Below are 19,889 nucleotides of genomic sequence, written 5' to 3'. Positions count from 1 at the left end.
CTGGAGTTAAAAACTCATAACCCTGAGATTATGAAAGCATAACACTAAGGCTAGTAGTTAAATATATGCAAGCTCTGATGACCTTTAAACGTGTCATATTAAAAATGTCATAACCTAAGTGACTGCATCCCCGGAAACCTGGAGACATATCTTGACAACGGGATTGGTGAAATGGTGGTACCCATGACAAAATTAAAATGGTGTCAGAAACGGAACAAAATATGTTTTAACATGTGGTGTAGAGGTAGAGTGTTTGGCCTCAAAATCTGGAAGCTGTGGGTTTAAATCCCACTATTGGCACTGTTTGACTACAAAGTCACTTCACCTGCCTGTGCCCCAAGTGGAACAACAAAAGAAATGTAACCAATTGTATCTCAAATATTGCAAGTTGTATCAGATAAAGGTGTCATCCAAAATAAGAAAATAAGGCAAAGTGGAATAAATGTTTTTTTTGTTTTTTTTTAATCCAAAAAGTAATCAAATAACAGGAATCTTTATTGTCAAAAATAACTGATTAACACGTAAAGAGCATAAAAATGAAGCCTACAAAAAATCAAAAACAAAATGGAAAAATAAAAATTATAGCATTCGTGCAGAGGGTCTGAATACAACATGCCATATACTACATCAGTGGCAGTTTTTCAGTAAACAAACCCACATCAAACATAAAAATTATTTTGCAATTCATCTAATATTCTTGCTAGAAAATAAAAAGTCACATTACTTGATTAAACATTTTTGTAAAGAAAGGATTGATTCTCCCAACAGTGTTTTCAGAATGCATCTAACTGTGTGGGGTTTGGGGGGTGTATGTGGAAGCCCTGTTTAAATTAAAAAAGAAAAAAGTGACAATAACTAATACAGGGGGTCCTCAGGTTACAACACAGTTCCGTTCCTACAACAGTGATATGACCCGAATTTTGGTGTAAATCGAAACACACCCTAGTCTAAGTCACTAACCTATCCTAACACATTTGCAAAATCATAATCTAGAACATAAAAACACAACTAAGCCACAGAAAAAGGACATGGAATATACTGTACTGTACATTGTACTGTAGTAAAAGAAAAAATGACAAAAAAATGAGTGTAAAAAAATTCCTTATCTTTATTCCTTCTGAACTTTATACGTTTAATTTCACTTCCATCATCATGGCTTTCCTCTTCTTCGAAGCACTACCATCTGAAGACTTTGACTTTTGTTTAGGAGCCATGATAAGGGCCACAAAGTCGCCAAACAAAGGAACACAAACGGACCACTTCCTCCGCACACAATGAAACTAGTTCGCCAACTCCCTCACTCATGCGCTGCGTTACTGCATATTTTTCCACTGTGCGCAACCAAACTAGTTCGGCAACGTAGTCTGTAAGTACGGCGCTAATGGCATAAGCTGAAACACTCATGTCTCAATGTTTTTAAGTTTTTATGGTAGTGAGCGCAGTAACCTCGAAACGTTGTATGTCAAAACGTTGTAACCCGAGGACTCCCTGTATACCAATCCGCCAACCAAATCCCCATTTATAAATCATTATAAGCTGTAGTATTGATTTTATTTATGGACATTGTTTTCTTAGGCTGGAAAAATGAACAATAAAGTCTTTTGTTTTGTGATTATGCAGGGAATGATATCAGATTTGAATGGTCATTCTCATAAATCAAAGGTTGACTACGCATGGTAATAGCTCCTGGGTTAACTTGCTATTGTGAAAAAAACAACGAAGTAAACTTAAATTAAAGATCCGTAAAGTGGTACCACAAAAAAAAGTACAATCTTTCTATCACATAATGTGGTTAAAACCAAGAAAGAAGAAAGACATGTTCTTAATATTTATGAAGAGTTATCTGCGATATAACATTTTCACACTGGTATGGCTAAATGCAGTTACAATGAACTATCAAACTCACACAGATATTATTGAAAAATGACCACGTGACTAAGGCTTTGTGCTTCAACTGTGTGTCCGTTGACACCTTGCCAAGTTACTCTAGGTGATCTCCAGTGACTCACTTCACCTGCAACAACACCTCTGGAAACACTGAAACAATTCCATAATACTTCACAGATGATTGCCAGGTAAACACTTCAAAGGAACAAACAGCAAAGCAAACTAATTTATTTCAAAACGTCTTGCTAAATGTTACTCTAATAATAACTGTACTGATTTAGGTGGTCTTGAATTACATTACACATCCTCAGGCAAAAGTGTTTAGTTTCTGTAAAATTACAAATAAATGTACTGATGTGAACATTAGTCTCAATAATGTACTCTGCATCATTAATCAACCTCTCATATCTTCACATTGTGATTTAATTTATTTTACGTCAAATTATTTGCATAATCACACACTCACAGTGCACAAACCCAAAATTCATGTTCACAAAACAGGAAGGATGATATTCCATATTCTTACTTAACTGAAAAATAAAATAATACAATAAAAGTAACTTTTTCTCAGAGAAAAAGACCAGGGACAGTTGATAGTGATAACATATAACAAAGCTTTGCAAGACTTTAACAAAAGTGGAACTCACCTTCTGGACAATTTTAACTCCACTGTCGGAAACTAGGAGCGTATTTGCATTACTTTCCATATCCACCACTTCATCTCCGTTTATTCCTGGTCCAATCATCACCAGTCGTTTTTCTCCTGTCTGATAGTGATGACTGTGGAACAGAGATCCGCTCACTTCAGCGTAATTGGTGTCATCCAAATACTTCATACGTAACATTTTGTCTCGTGTCCTTTGGCAACGGAAGGCAATAAGAATAATTATACTGATTATGAATAAAGATGACACCGACCCCAAAACGATAATCAAATAAAATGTCATTTTATTGTCTGTTTTTTCTTCTGTAGTGCTACTTTTAATTTCAGAGAAAACTTGATTTTCCGTGTTTTCAGCTGCTGTCACTATCACTGTAGCAGATGCAGAAAATGAAGCAGTCCCGCTGTCTTTCACCAAAATCGTAATTTTTTGTACTGTGACATCGGACTCAGTAATAGCTCGAAGAGTTCTAATCTCTCCTGTATAGCGACCTACACTAAAAAGCGAGCGATCAGTAGCCTCTCCCAGAGAAAAAGAAAGCCAAGCGTTATATCCCACATCGGGATCATACGCTCTGACTCTTGTCACTAAATAACCCGCTTTTACATTTCTAGGAATCGTCTCTTCCACAACTGCAGTTCCATTCATTGTAAATGGAAACATAATTACTGGTGGATTGTCATTTTGATCCAAAATAAAAACAGTTACATTGACATAGCTGCTAAGAGAAGGAACTCCGGAATCTTTGGCTACAACACTGAATGTAAAGCTTTTCAGTTGTTCGAAGTCAAATGTTATAAAGCTAAAGAGTTGCCCGTTATCAGAATTGATGCTGAGAAAAGGCACCACGGACTTCTCTGCTGCTCCATTTTCCCGTAAAGAATACGTGATGTGTGAATTCTCATTGGCGTCCGCGTCAACAGCACTTACTGCAAACATTAAGGATCCAGGAATGTTATTTTCCTCGATATAAAAGACATAAGGATCTTTCAAAAATTTAGGATAGTTATCATTCACATCCAATACGTTAAATAAAACAGTTTTGTAAGATGACAAAGATGGATGACCAAAGTCTCTGGCAGATATTGTGATGTGATATTCGGACGAAGACTCTCTATCCAATCTGGACTTTGTTATTAAAGAATATAGATTTTCCTGAAAGGATGGCTTCATTTCAAAAGGCGAGTTATCGGAAGCTGTGCAAGTTATTTTAGAGTTAACTCCATAGTCAAGGTCAGTAATGCTGATTAGTCCTACTACTGTACCTGGCTTCACATCCTCTAATATGGAACTCGTTAAGGATGTCACTTCTATCAGGGGTGCGTTGTCGTTCATATCTTTAATTTTTATTAAAACTGTGCACAGACTACTCATTGGTAACTGTCCCCTGTCTGTAGCTTTTACGTCAAACTCAAAAAGTTTTTTCTCCTCGAAGTCAATAACACCATTAACTGTTATTTCCCCAGTATGAATATCTAGCTGGAACATTTTAGAAACCTCATTCTGAAACGAGCTCTCAAAAGAATATACTATCTCGGCATTACTGCCGTCATCTAAGTCCGAAGCGTTTACCTTCAGAACAAAGGTACCCAAAGGAACATTTTCCTCCAGTGTTACAGAGTAAGTCTGCTTATCAAAAATTGGCAGATTATCATTAATGTCACCAACTATTACAATAATGTCCATATTTCCTGATTTGGGCGGGTCTCCGCCATCAAAAGCTGTAAGCAAAAACTGATGCCTTGCTTTCACTTCTCTGTCAAAAGATTTTTGCAGCACTAAAACTGGAATTTTATTTTTTTTGCTACGTTCTTCGATTTCTAAACTAAAATAATCGTTTTGATTAAGCTGATAAGATTTTAAAGAATTAATCCCTGTGTCGGGATCATAGCTCCCCTGTAATGGGAAACGCGAACCAATTGGTGTTGATTCTGACAACTCTAAGATCTTTTCTACGTCCTGAAAGGCCGGCGAATGATCATTTATATCGACTATTTCAATATCCGCTTGATGTATTTCTAACGGATTTTCTATTACAATTTTAATGCTTATAAAACAAGAATTTTCGTTGTCGCATAGTGCTTCTCGGTCAATGATTTCACTTACAGACAGAATTCCGGTCTTCGGATTTACCTGCAGCAGCTGTTGTTTTGATCCAGGAATCACACGAAAACCTCGACCTTCAAGATGTTTAATATCGAGACCCAAATCCTTTACAATGTTACCGATGATTGTCCCAGGTGCTGACTCCTCCATAAGAGAATACTGTAAGTGTGCAAACGCAATTCTCCAAAAGCAAAGAATACAGGCCGAAAGGAGGGCAATCCGTGAGTATCCTTGGAATCCTTTCATTTTTAGCGGATTGTAAAATGTTTTTTACGACGTAGATACACTTTGCGATTAATCTAATCTGTATTCCATTTAGTCTGTTTACAAAGCATCAAACTGGGAACTATTCCCTTGATTTCAAAATTAAAGGAAACGGGAAGAACATCACCCCATTCTGCTATGAAAAGAAAAAGGCTTACTAATCGAGGGAGGGCTTCTTCTTTATTCTGGCTGTTAAAGATTGAAAGGTTGGAAGATAGTGACACCAAGCGTTTTTGTTTAGAAATTACAAGTATTTTTAATTTCTTCATCTTCTTTTTGGTTATAATGGAAAGATATGTCATCTCTGCACTCTGCATTACAACACAGTCTCATTATTATATATATATATATATATATATATATATATATATATATATATACTGCTCAAAAAAGTTAAAGGAACACTTTTTAATCATGGTATAGCAACAAGTCAGTGAAACTTTTGGGATATTGATCTGGTCATTTAAGTAGTAGGTGGGGTTGTTAAATTTCAGCTTCTTTGATGTTAATGAAATTAGAGGGGCAACAATGAGACAACCCCCAAAACAGGAATGGTTTAACAGGTGGAGGCCATTGACATTTTCCCTCCTCATCTTTTCCGACTGTTTTTTCACTAGTTTTGCATTTGATTACGGTCAGTGTCACAACTGGTAACAAAAGGCAATACCTGGACCTTACAGAGGTTGCACAGGTAGTCCAACTTCTCCAGGATGGCACATCAATATGTGCCATTGCTAGAAGGTTTGCTGCATCTCCCAGTAAGGGCATGGAGGAGATTCCAGGAGACAGGCAGTTACTCTAAGAGAGCTGGACAGGGCTGTAGAAGGTCCTTAACCCATTTGCAGGACTGACCGGTATCTGCTCCTTTGGGCAAGGAGGAACCGGATGAGCACTGCCAGAGCTTACAAAATGACCTCTAGCAGGCCACTGGTGTGAATGTCTCTGACCAAACAATCAGAAACAGACTTCTTGAGGGTGGCCTGAGGGCCCAGCGTCCTCTAGTGGGCCCTGTGTGCCCTCATGGAGCTCGATTGGCATTTGCCATAGTAATACCAGAATTGGCAGGTTCTCCACTGGTGCCCTGTGCTTTTCACAGATGAGAGCAGGTTCACCCTAAGCACATGTGACAGATGAGAAAGAGTCATCTTTTCACTTTGATATTTGGGGTGTCTGATTTCAGCCCTCTGTAAGTTGATCATTTTCACTTCCATCAAACGATGTGGCATCCTTTCGTTCCTAACACATTACCCAGTCCATATCAGTATCGGTATGTAGCAGGATATTTTTTCCCATTGAGTTCTGATGTGTTTTCAAAGTGTTCCTTTAATTTTTTAGAGCAGTTTATATTTGAAAGTTTCCACAAGATTGTTAGGGGACTCTGAGGTGGCCGGGCTAGAGGTGTATTTCAGAAGAAGCTAGTGTGAATATCTGAACAATATGCTAATTTACTAATCATAACAACATTATGTATTGCATTGTAAATATTTTGGAAATCATTTAATTCAGTCTATAGTATAAGTAAATTGAGTGTTTCATAAAACAAAGGCATATCAGTTGTGCGATTGATGAGTTTTATTTAAGATCTTGGTGTCTTCTGTTTAATTAAACATACACAACTAAAAACATTAGGCAGATAAGAGTTAAAATATTTATTATTATTAAAAAAATCATATACAATTTTCTCTTGTTTTTATAACTGTACTGTAACAACATTCCCTTTCAAGAAGAATGGTGACTCTCTGGCTAAAGAATCTGTCCAGGTAACCAGCTGACTCTGTGCTCTGACCCTAAGCTTTGTCTATGCTTCTGTAGAATAACTTGGGAGTATGTGAAAAATGACAAATTCCTAATGCAAGAAATTGTTTTGAGCAAATAAACTGAATTTTCCTTAATTCATTTTTGATTCCTCACCTCTATATCATTTAACCTATTACTTCAAACATATTACTCTGTAATGTCATAAACTGCTTTAACTCCTAACAGCCTAGAAACCTTGCAATCTACAGTTATACAAAAAAGGTTTCCCAATCATCTGTTACATTTTTACCATCTTCCAATATAAATCCTAATATTCACATCTTCGACAGGTTTTTGAACTTTGTTTCAGGGTTGGCTAGCTTTCTTTCATACTTTGGACATAACCCTTATTTCATTATGATAGTATGTGCAAAAAATTCTTTTTTCAAGACTATGATTTCCAAATCAACTGATGTTAAAGATTCATATTTCTGCGTACTCTCTAAGTAATACACAATGCACAAAAATGTCTACATCTTATTTTTTTAATAATTGCCTTATGTTTTAACCCTCAAAGGGGTCTTGGAGTTCAACTGGGAAATGGATAAAGTAATGTACATTATCATACATTCAGATTCAGTCTAAATTAATAATAAGACACTAAACAAACAAACAAACAACACAGGACTTTGATGCTCATTATATTTATTATTTAAAATTTGTGTTTAGTGTGATAACATTATTATTCACATGGTTTAAATAACTTCTTACCAGCTTGAGGTTCTGGAACTGCACCTGGATAGGATAGGATGGATGGATGGATAGATAGATACTGTAGATAGATAATGTCTGCTCGGGGAAATGCGGCTTTTTAACAGAAGTTTGTAGTTAGTCACGAGACAGCTGTAATAGTTGGGTCACTCATCCTGACTCTTCTGACTATACAGAGATCTTTGGGGTTTTTGAGGTTATTTGTGTATTCAATAAGCTCAGACTCCTGCATCCTACAAATATGTTTTAGAACATCTCTAGAAGTCTTCCTACATAACCTAGATAAATTTTGTTTTCAAGTGAATAGGCATTCTGTCTTTATCCTGAATATATTTCAGATACAGTGCTAAATTTTCTGTTTATTTAATAGTATATAATTACAGTAGTGAATATTCAACTTTGTTCAGGATTAAATTACAAACACTACACACATCTGGTCAGAAATGGAAGAAGATGTCCAAAATCTATTTATGAATTTCTTTCAAAGTTACACAAATATGAATGTATGGTCTAAATAAAATAATAAACATAAATTAGCTATAACAGTTTCTTTCTCTTAAATGTGTCAATGTTAGCACTAATTATTAACAGGGTACTTTATTTATACTACACTCAAGATAACATCAATATCAGGAAATTGCGGGAATAAAAAAAGTATTTACTCAACTGAAATAAGTCAATTATTCATATATATATATATATATATATATATATATATATATATATATATATGGAAACTGTAATTCTGTAATTCTATAACAAAAAAAATAGCAGACAAATAGCGTGTGTTCAACTATGCTTTAGCTTCCACAAAATGTCTTTATTTAACTGTACTGAAATATTAAATATATTCAAATTACGAACTTAAAACACAAACTTTCACTTTTAACAAATGAAGCTCCTACTCTACTGTTAAGATGCCACAAAATTGATCTATAAGGTTCAAAGTGAAGCCCTGTGATTGGGCAGGGTCCAAATCAGCACAGGCCAATCACCATAACTAATAATTCAAGGTGGACGACAACTTAATTGAAGGGAAACAACACATAGATATTATATTGCCTTTTCAAGAATTACTTTGAAAGCTCTCCAAACAACAGTGCCACCTGTCCGTGACCATGAAGTTTTTACATGAAATGCAGTATCATTTACAGACAAACTGCAGCAAGAATAAGCCAAAGAGCTACTTTTGGTTCACGTCTTCACAAAATATTGCTTAGAAGCTTTTCAATATTATATTATCCATTTATTTTTTTTATAAAGTAAAGAGAGCACTCTTATTCTCATTACTAAGCAGGCATTTTCTCCTTGACTACTTTGAAATCAATTTCATTGTTATCAAGGGTTTTTATGTTTGTGGACTCATAAATTTCAACATTAGCCGGGACACACAGAGAAAATAAAAGGAAAAAAAAAACCTACAGATTGTTATATTTAATTTGTGATTCTGTAACTTAAAAAAGAGAAGAACTTTTGTCATGACTGCCATTCTTTGAATGCTTCACTAAGTTTGCAGTCTTTCACTATTTGCACAATATAACTCTGAATGTAGTCCAATGGAGGTTCAGAGTCTTACAATTAGTTTTGTTGATTTTTCAGGTATTTATTCTGACAGTGTTTTGATGTGTTCCTTAAACCCAATTGCAGGTTATTGATAAGGCTGTCATAAATTTGGCCTGATTGCTCACTGAGTATTCACAGTGCTGCTGACCCTAGCCATCTCTTGTTTTATTGAGATGAGTTCACTTGGTATATACAATAAATCAGGTTTGCTTACCTGCAGTAACACAGAGAATTAACAGAGGGTAAACACAAATAGTGCTATAACAAGAATCACAAGAGCAATACGTACTCAGACACGTGTGCCATCAGTCATACTGTATAGAAAGCAATCCTTCAGTTAAGCCCAAAACCAGATCATACCACACTCTTTGAATTTAATAGCCAGTCCAGACTTGATTTGTTCCTTGGCATATTTTTAGGACTCTGTGACAAAGTCTAGCATACGAGACTTCAAATGAAAAAGAGAGTGTAAAGCAGAGGAAGAAAGTTTCTGCAAATGGTATAGTGACTCCACAACTACATCAACAACAAAACATCCATCTACAGTCCAGCAAACAAACTTACTGGTTCTTACTTTGCAAGGATACACAAGGCAGGTTGAACCTGACATATTTTATACCACTTATGTGTGAATAATAGAATCTAAAACATTCCTTAATAATATTACATCTATGTTGACTGCCGTAAAACTCCAGCAACCTCTGGAAGCTCCATACCATCAAGGAGTACAACTCTCTTCCATGGTCCTCAAGATCTATTATGTCACTGAGTGTGACTTTCTTCCATGTTTTGCAACAAGTTTGTTCTTTCAGGGATATTCAATATTTGGATTTTTTGTTTTTGTTCTTTATTTCGCCTTATACAATTTCTCATATTAGGAATTTGTTAGTTTTTGCATACCCATTGGGGTCAGAGCACAGGGTCAGCCATTGCACAGCACCCCTGGCGCAATTGAAGGTTAAGGGCCTAGCAGAGTAGGATCTCTTTTGGCAGAGATGGGGATTCGAACCGGCAACCTTCAGGATACCAGCACAGATCCTTAGCCTCAGAGCCACCACTCCACCCTAAATGTAAGAAAACAATATTTACAGAGAACTGGTGCATCAGTTCACAAAATATCTTTTTTAAATTCTTCTGGTTTTATATTCCAAACACCAGGTGGACCTCAATTCAGATCTCCACTAGTTATAACGTCTTATCTAAGTGGATATTCTACCAGATAACACAGGCCTCAAGTTGTGTGCTTTTCCACAACTAAATGGAACAGACCAGAAAATGACTAACTACAAACAACTTTCTCTCTCTTTGGCTAAGTACTGGTAACTAGAAAGTTTCCAGTTCCAATCCTGGAAGTGCCAGAAAGAATGTTACTCTGTGCAACCCTTAGGCAAGGCCCTTAACCTGCTATTGCCACATGGGCGCTATACAATGGCTGACTCTGTGCGGACCCCAAGCTTGAGGTATGTAGAAAATGAAAAATTCCTAATGCACAAAACTGTACAAAGAGAAACAAAGTACAGAGAGCTGCTATAATAATTCTTCTGTCCTATGTAAAAAATGTCAAACATGAAATGGGAGCTATTTTACTTTTATTTAGCTAAAAACAAAATCTTGCCAATAGGGTAAGCAAAATTTACTTTAGAAGGTTTCTTAAAATAAGCTAAGTAATATTAAATACAAATTTCTTCATAAGTAAATACATCTTACAATAAGGGAAATAAGATTTTGTGGCTTAATTCTTAGATTTCATTTTCTTGTGCCTCAACCTTAAAAGCAAACGTGCAAAAGTGTCTTTTCAGAGCAATGCCTAACTAAGTAAGCATTATTCCAGAAAGAACCTTCATATATTTAGATATATGTTTCATAAGCAACCATTAAAAGTTGATAATAGATTTGTAAAATACCAGTGGGTTCATATTTTAAAAGAACTCTTGCTTTATAATATAACTCAGGATAAGTTCAGGTTTTGTATGTATCTGTAGCCTATTATAAATGAAATATTTTTATTTTGTCCATTAAATTGTAACCTTTTTCAAAGGCTAAAGAACCAATATCTTATGCAAAGAATCTATCTTTGTCAAACAATGATTCTAGAAACAACTTCACAACCGAGTAAAGAGACATTTTTGAACCAGCATTTTAAAGAGTGTTTACTGAAACTCAAAACTATAATAAAAGATCCCCTTTTATAAAAAAATAAAATGCAGTTCTGTTGAATTAAGGCTAATGTAAACAGAAACCATCATTTCTAAATTATTTCTGACATATAAGATTTTCTAATATATAATTACAACTACCAGTTGCTGATTAAATACTTTAAAACAGTTACTCAGATACATTTTAAGTAATAATGACCAAAATACTCTTAAAAATAAAGGTACCTTAAGTTTCCCAAACATTCAATTCATATGAAATGTCTATAAAATATCCTTATTTAGATTTGTAACATTTACTTTAAGATGATAACAGATGTGTGACAAACCAATGAGTCTCTGAAGTTAAGAGGACTCTTGCTGCATATAGTAACACAGTTCAGAAGTTATTGATCTGTTACTTTTCTGTCTGCTTACTATACTTAAAGATTTTTATTTTGACTATATATTGGGAACAACTTCAAAGCCTACACAAGCAATGTCATATGCAGAGGAAGCCTTCCCAGAATAAAATAGCTCTTTTTCAAGTAATGTTTCACTAAGGAATCACATGAAGTGCCATTAAAGATCAGATATTTCTCGGAGTGTGACATGAAAACAAATTTTAAAAAGCATAATTGGCATTAACATAAACGTCACTCACCATTTGCGCGATTTTAATCCCATTATCGGAAATGACAAGCGTATTTGCAGCGCTTCCGCTACCCATCACGGAATTTTCTGACATATCTTGTCCAACACACACCAGTCGTTTTTCGGCTGTCTGATAATGGTGACTGTGAAAAAGGGATCCACTCACTTCTGCATAATTTGTGTCATATAAATATCTGCTACCTATTAAACTCCGCTGTGCCTTGTGACACTGGAAAGCAATGAGCACAATTATAGTGACTATAAAAAAAGATGACACTGAACTCAAAGTGATAATCAAATAAAACGTCATCTTATTTTCTTGTTCTTCTGAAGGTATAGTGCGACTTTTAATTTCAGACAGCGCATGAGCTTCAATGTTTTCAGCTATTGTCACAATTACTGTTGCAGAAGCAGAAAATGAAATGCTGCCGCTGTCTTTGACCAGTATAACCATCTTTTGAACAGCAGCATCAGACTCGGTTATTGCTCGAGCCGTCCTAATTTCCCCCGTATATCTAGCTACAGTAAAAAGCGACAAGTCAGTTGCCTCTTCCAGAGAAAAGGAAAGCCAAGCGTTATATCCCACATCAGGGTCATGAGCTCTAATTTTTGTTACTAAATAACCCGCTTTCACACTTTTAGGAATCGTCTCTTCCACAACTGCAGTTCCATTTATGGTAAATGGAAACACCACAACCGGAGGATTGTCATTTTGATCCAAAATAAAAACGTTCACAGTGACTTGACTGCTGAGCGAAGGCATTCCGGAGTCTTTTGCCATGATATGAAATTGAAAGCTTTTCACTTCTTCAAAGTCAAATGTTGTAAAGCTATATACTTGTCCATTTTCAGAATTGACACTGAGAAAAGGCATTAGTTTTTCCACGGATTCAGTATCTCGCAGATAATACGTGACAAGAGCATTTTCATTCAAGTCCTCATCCACGGCACTTACTGCAAAAATCAAAGATCCTGGACTGTTATTTTCTTCGATGTAAAATACATAAGGATCGTGTGAAAATCTGGGTGGGTTATCATTCACATCTAAAACGTTTACTAAAAGAGTTTGATAAGATGACAGAGAAGGATTACCAAAGTCTTTAGCCATTATTGTTATATTATACTGGGATGCAGATTCGCGATCTAGTGGGGAGCTTGTTACCAATGAATACATGTTTTCTTGAAATGATGGCTTCAGCTCAAAATGCATCTTCTCAGATATAGTACATGTAATTTTAGAATTAACTCCAGAATCTAGGTCAGTAATACTAATTATTCCGACCGCTGTGCCTGGTTTTACATTCTCAAAAACAGAAGTAGTCATGGATGTTACGTCTATCTGGGGTGCGTTATCATTCATGTCTTTAATTTGAATTAATACTGCACAGAGACTGCTCATTGGCACAATCCCCCTATCCGAAGCTTTTAAGTCAAATTCATAGGATTTTTTGTCTTCAAAATCAATCACACCGTTAACCGTTATTTCTCCTGTGTAAACATCAAGTTTAAACAATTCAGAAATTTTATTGTGAACAGAGTTCCCAAACGAATATATAATGTCGCCATTATTTCCATCATCTGGGTCTGACGCATTTATTTTCAGAACAAGAGTCCCTAAAGGTGCATTTTCATCGACTGTTACTGAATACATTTGCTTAGAAAAAACTGGCGCATTGTCGTTAATGTCTGCAACAGTTACAGTAATATTCATATTTCCAGATCTAGGAGGACTGCCGCCATCAATAACAGAAAGCAAAAAATCGTATTTTGATTGAATTTCTCTGTCAAACGCTTTCTGCAATACCAGCACTGGAATTTTGTTATTCTTGCTCCGTTCTTCTATTTCGAGAACAAAATGATCGTTTTGGCTCAGCAGATAGGATTTTACTGAATTTACATCAGAATCAGGATCGTAGGCCCCCTCTAAGGCGAAGCGCGATCCGATCGGAGTGGATTCGGATATTTCCAGGCTTTTGTTCTTTTCATGAAAGACTGGCGAATTATCATTAATGTCTAAAATTTCAACTTCTGCTTGATGAACCTCTAGCGGATTTTCTATGACGATCTTAATACTTATCAAACAAACCTTATCTCCTTCACATAGAACTTCTCTATCAATTATTTCACTTACAAACAGATTTCCAGTCCTCTGGTTTACCTTCAGCAGCTGCTGTTTTGATCCAGAAACCACTCGAAGCGCTCGGCCTTCAACGTTTTTATTGTCGAGTCCCAAATCCTTAATAATATTCCCAATTATGGTTCCTGGTATCGACTCCTCTGGAACAGAATACCGTAGATGTGCGAATGCCGTCCTCCAAATGCACACAAGAAAAGCGAGAAGCAAAAGAACTTGCTTATAAACAACCAATCCTCTCATTGTTAACATATTACGAAAAGCTTCAATGATGCAGTGTTTTGATATATTCTGAAATGTCCAGTTAAAAAAGGAAAACACGGGAGCTGTGTCAAAGCAAAAAAATAAAACCAAATAACTCCATTCTGTTTATCTTGTAGAAAACAAGCTCAAAAATGGGGCAGGGCTTTATATTATTGATTTTACTGAGACGGTAATGTTGGAAGGTAGTGACACCGTGCGTTTGTTTTAGAAACTACAACTTAAAATAAATATCCTAATAAAGGCACATAGGTACTAGAATATGTGTAGTATAATTTCTTTTGCTAACCCTTTCTGATGGTAACACTATTATTAAAAAACGGATATGTTTATGTTTGAATAAATACCTCACCTACTGGTACTAATGCATTGTTTTAAGTGGTCATAATGCACATAGAAAATCCTAATAAAGGTATAAATTTAGCAGTTTCTGTTCCCAAATATTGCAAATTTGTAACTTTCAATGTATAAATAACTTTGTTATGTGCTGGTTTTGATGTTTGTTATTTTTATTTTTTATGCATTTAATATTTTATCATATGAATGCCAGGAAAGAGCTAAAAAATTCATCACTGAAGGGCTTGTTTTACACTGCAGGCTCTTATTTCTTGTGCACAGAAATCTATGAATCAGCCTTATCAAAGACTTAGATTAAGAATTATTACTAATATTATTATATTTTTTTCTGAATGAAATAATAAATTGTAAACGACACAGGAAGTTAAAAGGATATGTTTTCACAAAGAGAACACAGAATAATTTTGTTTTGGAACAAAGGCATATAGTTAAAAATGAGATCCTAATAGCTTTAAAAGAGATGACTGGGCAACTTAAATACACTTGTCACCCAGTGAAGTTGTAAGAGTATGTCATGTGCTAATTTTTAAAATGTATGTGTTGTTTATGTTTAAAAAATATTGTATGTTCATTTCTGGAAAACCAACCTTTTCATATATTTTAAATTATACTTGTTGATGTTGTTGCTTATGTAATTACAAAAAAAAAAAAAAGTGAAAAAAAATCCAAAATAGAGTGCCACAGAAGAATTATAAAACTACTAAACTATAACTAATTTGAATTTATGTATTATTATTAACTTATTTGGCTGACACCTTTATCCAAGGTGACTTACAACATTTGAGATGCAATTGGTTACATTTCATTCCAAGTAGAGCACAGACAGGTGAAGTGACTTGGTCAGGGTCACACAGAGTCAACAGCGACATTTGAACCAACACTTCCTGTGTGCTGTAAGAACACAATATCATTTTTATTCATTTATTTTCCAGTCTCACTTTTCATGTTTATTAAAAAGTCATTAAATTGTCCATCCTGACAATTAAAACTTATAAATTATCAAGAAAAAGAGAAGGGCAACTTATTTCAGAATAAAGATATTGTCACAGTGAGGAAAAAAAAAAAATGTATACCCAGTGAGAAAGAAGAAATCAGTGTGGCTTATCTATCTATTTATTTGTTTGTTTGTTTGTTGAAGTAGTGATAAACACGTATGCATGGTCTTGATTAAGAGCACATATGCAAAAGCAACATTTTCTAAAGTATTCATTTTTAGAGAGTAGGGGTAGGGAGGTCCCATTATTAACAGGTTATCTACATGACTTTGCTTTTATTAAAGTAACATGCTTTTGGCACTACAGCTATAATTATTAGCCTAATAGTACAATAGTTGAAAGGATGTAAACAGCCATTATCGTACTTCTGCGTCTCTTAAGTCCTCCTTATGAACTTATTTCTGAACAGTAACACTCTAGAAAAAATGTGATAAGAGCAGGCCATCCAGCCCAACAAACCTCACCAATCTCATCCAATTAATTCCTGCAAAATAAAATCAAGTCAAGTTTTGAAGGTCCCTAAAGTCCTAAAAACTACCACACTACTTGTTAACTTACAGCATGTGTCTATGTTTGTCTGCATAAAAAAATGTACTAATGTCTGGGCAAAATTTACCCTTAAGAAGTTTCCGACTGTGTCCCCATATTCTTGTTGAACTCATTTTAAAGTTACTGTCTCAGTCAACTGTACTAATCCTTTCATAATTTTACACACTTCCAACCGTGTCTCCTCTGGATCATCTTTTATTTAAACTGAACAGGTTTAACTCCTTTAATCTTTCCTCATAATCTGTCTTGGAATCAGCCTAGTTGCTCTTCTCTGGACGTCAGCTAGCACTACTACGTTATTTTTGTATCCTGGAGATAGTAGTTCAGCTGAGGCCTCCCCAGTTTGTCATAAAGCATAACCTCATTGGACTTGTACTCCATACCTAACAATATATAAGATTACATTCTGTTAGTCTTCTTAATGGCTCTTGAGCACTATCTGGAAAGTGAAGATGAGGAGTCCACTATGACTCATAAATCCTCCTCATAAGACGTATTTTAAATTTTCAGACCTCCCATTGTGTATTCAGACGTAACATTTTTATTTCCTACTTGTTATACTTTACATTTACTTCAATTAAATTTCAATTTCCATAAATGTGCCCAAACTTTATGCTGTTCAAGTCCCTCTGCAATTATTAAATTCTAAATTATCTGCAAATCTGCAGATCTTGGTATAAACTGCAAACCTTAGCCAGCTCTAGCTGTTCATATCCCTATCCAAATCATTTATATGTACACTGCTCAAAAGATTAAGGGAACACGTAATCAACATGGCCTAACACAAAGTCAATTAAGTTTCAGGGATATTCATTTGTCCAGTTATGGAGCATAAATGAGTGCAAATCAACTTCACCTGCTTTGGTGCAAATGAAAGCGACAAAAGATGGACTGGAGAGGCAACAGCAAGACAACCCTGTCACTACTGGTAGCATGAGGAGGTACATGCAGCCAATTCAGGTTGCACAGGTAGTGCAGCTCATCCAGAATGCCATTGCAAAAATTTTTGCTGTGTCTTCCAGAACAGTCTTAAGAGCATGGAGGAGATACACAGTTAAACAAGAGATGGAAAGAGTCACAGAAGGGCATCAACCCAGCAGCAGCACTGGTATCTGGTGCTTTGTGCTAGGAGGAACAGGAGGGGCATTGCCAAAGCCCACCAAAATGACTTCCAACTGGCAACTGATGTGCATGTTTCTGACCAAACTGTCAGAAACAGACTCCATGAGGGGAAATAAATCATGCCTAAACGGAGAACAATTACAAATTACATCACTTTTCATTATAGTCACCTTTGTTTGTAATGCAATTTTACCAGCATCGTACCAACTTTTTAATGCTCAGTTACTACTCTTCCTGCCTTCACTGTTTTTAATGAAAATATAAAAGTACAGAAACTTTTTTAACATCCCTTGTATTATTATTATGATGATGATGATGATACCCTCCTCTCAGTGTTCAATGGTACGCTGGTGCATTTGCCAGAGGTCAACCAGACCTATCACTACTAAAGCCACTCTTGTCCACTCCTTGCGTTCCATATGTGCCTGACTTTGGTCTATTATTATTATTATTGTTATTATTATTATCCATCCATCCATCCATCCATTTTCCAACCCGCTGAATCCGAACACAGGGTCACAGGGGTCTGCTGGAGCCAATCCCATCCAACACAGGGCACAAGGCGGGAACCAATCCCGGGCTGGGCGCCAACCCACCACAGTATTATTATTATTACTATTATTATTACTATTATTATTATTTGTATGTACAGCACATTGGTTAGTTTTTAAACCTAAACTTTACTAACGTACTTACTACTATGTAAACTCTTATGTTGTTAATGTTTTCATTTAAACAATGTACTCCACCTCTGACACTTATGGTAAATCTGTAAAGAAATCAGTATCATTACCAATTGTCTCTGTTAGCTCATTTAAGTAAAGAATCTGGCATAGGTCTGGTAATCCTTGATCTGATGATATAAGTAGGCAGTGAATCATTTCACTTTGACCTTATTTTCTTTTCAATCAAATAAGTTTATTTTAAAGGAGCATCACATTCAGTCCCTACTTGAAAATGAGATGTTTCTTACGGTTTATGATTGTAAACTCTGCCAAAGTACCTTTTATATTTTCCAAATTTCTAAGTGCTCATTTTCAAAACTGTAATATTTAATCTGCCATGGCTATGATTGGCTCATTTATACAAACGATTGATCTTCCATTGCCATTGTGAGCAAAAATGTAAATAAATAAATGAGAACCCTAACATAAAAGATTACTAAACTGCACGTGAGAAGGTTTTGACTGAAGATCTGTTATACATTGTTCATAACTAAAGAAAGATCTGAAAGACACTTGGAAGCTGTGCAACAGGAGTTAAAATACTAAAATGATAACTGAAAATATAAAAACAATCAAATCCGGTAAAGAAGAGAAAGAAAGTGAGTTGCCTCGTGTCTGCATCCAAGTGTACTGTCTGTGCCCCTCATGCAGTGTCCTCCACACATCCTGAACCTCATGGTGCTCTCTGATTGCACATAACTATTTATAAAATGGGGAGTGAGGCTCATTTTGATTTCTGCCCAGTATATAATGATCTGTGCAGTTACAATCCACTCTTAAAATAACATATAGTGAACCAAGAGAAAGTAGCTAAGAGTGAAATAAAGATCTTAAAAGCCGATCACACTCTGTCTCTCTTACTTCCACTTGTGGGGGTATTAACATTTATGTGACTGACATAAACTAGACACAAGTGCTTACAAATGGTAATGGATATTTCTGAATTCTATATCCATCAAGATTTATAGAAATTAAACAACACAAACAAAAAGGCATAAGTATTAAGAACATACGCAGAGACCATCATGTTAATTTTAAATATCTGAGGTTCCAGACTTTGCAAATAAATTAGCTAAGGCATTTTAGCCTCAATCACTACCTCTCAAAAGAACACTCAGTCATTTAACAAAAAAGAAAACAGCTGAATGTTACACAACAAGTCAAGTCAAGTTGGGGAGCATGCACTGGTACAGTACGTTGCCGCACCCACTACATGACAAAATAGCAACCCCCCAGGCAGACCCTCTATCTGCTGCAGCCAGGTGTTACGTGGGTGACCCCTTGGCCTGGTCCAGCCACTTGGGTCCCCAACAATGAGGATCTTATGAGCTGGATCACCCTCGGGGAAACGCACCACATGGCCATAGTGCCGTAAGTGACGCTCTTTCACAATGCAGGTAATGTGCCTCATTCGGGACTCCATGAGCAACCAATCATTCAACACAAAGTCAAACCAATGGTACCCAAGGATTTTCCGGAGAGACACAGTACCAAAGGAGTCCAGTCTTCATCTCGGGTCACTGGAGAGCGTCCATGTCTCACAACCATATAGTAAGACAGGAAGCAGCAGGACTCTAAAGACTTGGACCTTCATCCTTTTGCATAGATATTGGGAGCGCCACACACCCCTTTGCAGCGACCTCATGACTCCCCCATGCTCTCCCAATCCGTCTACTGACTTCACAGGGAGAGTCATCAGAGAAATGAATGTCAACACGGTCCACACTCTCTCCGCAAACAGACATACTATTGATGGTCATTAAAGGCCTGGATCTTGGTTTTTATCAGGACACTCACAAGCCCAGACACTGACTCCTCACTCAGTCTCTCAAGCACCCTGATCAGAGCCTCCATTGACTCAGTGAAGATCACAGCATCATCAGCAAAGTCAAGATCCATGAATCTTTCTTCACCAACAGATGCCCCACAGCAGCTGGACCCCACAACCTTGCCCAACACCCAGTCCATAC

The 19,889-nt window shown here is 36.1% G+C and overlaps 1 protein-coding gene across 20 annotated transcripts in view; it reads right to left on the bottom strand.

The window, feature by feature from the left end:
• The window catches only part of LOC120542147 (protocadherin alpha-C2-like), a 503,189-nt gene that overhangs the window by 251,470 nt on the left and 231,830 nt on the right, over positions 1 to 19,889 (bottom strand). Inside the window, exon 1 of one of the 20 annotated variants that reach the window (XM_039774371.1) lies at positions 11,787 to 13,883. The exons of the other annotated variants lie outside the window; for them this stretch is intronic. Within the exon in view, the coding sequence (XP_039630305.1) occupies positions 11,787 to 13,487 (1,701 nt within the window). The 5' untranslated portion in view covers positions 13,488 to 13,883. Of the gene's footprint in view, positions 1 to 11,786; positions 13,884 to 19,889 lie in introns of those variants that run through there. 20 annotated transcript variants of the gene reach the window in all.

The sequence above is a fragment of the Polypterus senegalus genome, chromosome 13, assembly GCF_016835505.1.
Source record: "Polypterus senegalus isolate Bchr_013 chromosome 13, ASM1683550v1, whole genome shotgun sequence".
NCBI lineage: Eukaryota > Metazoa > Chordata > Cladistia > Polypteriformes > Polypteridae > Polypterus > Polypterus senegalus.
This window is presented reverse-complemented; position numbering and strand designations above follow the sequence as displayed.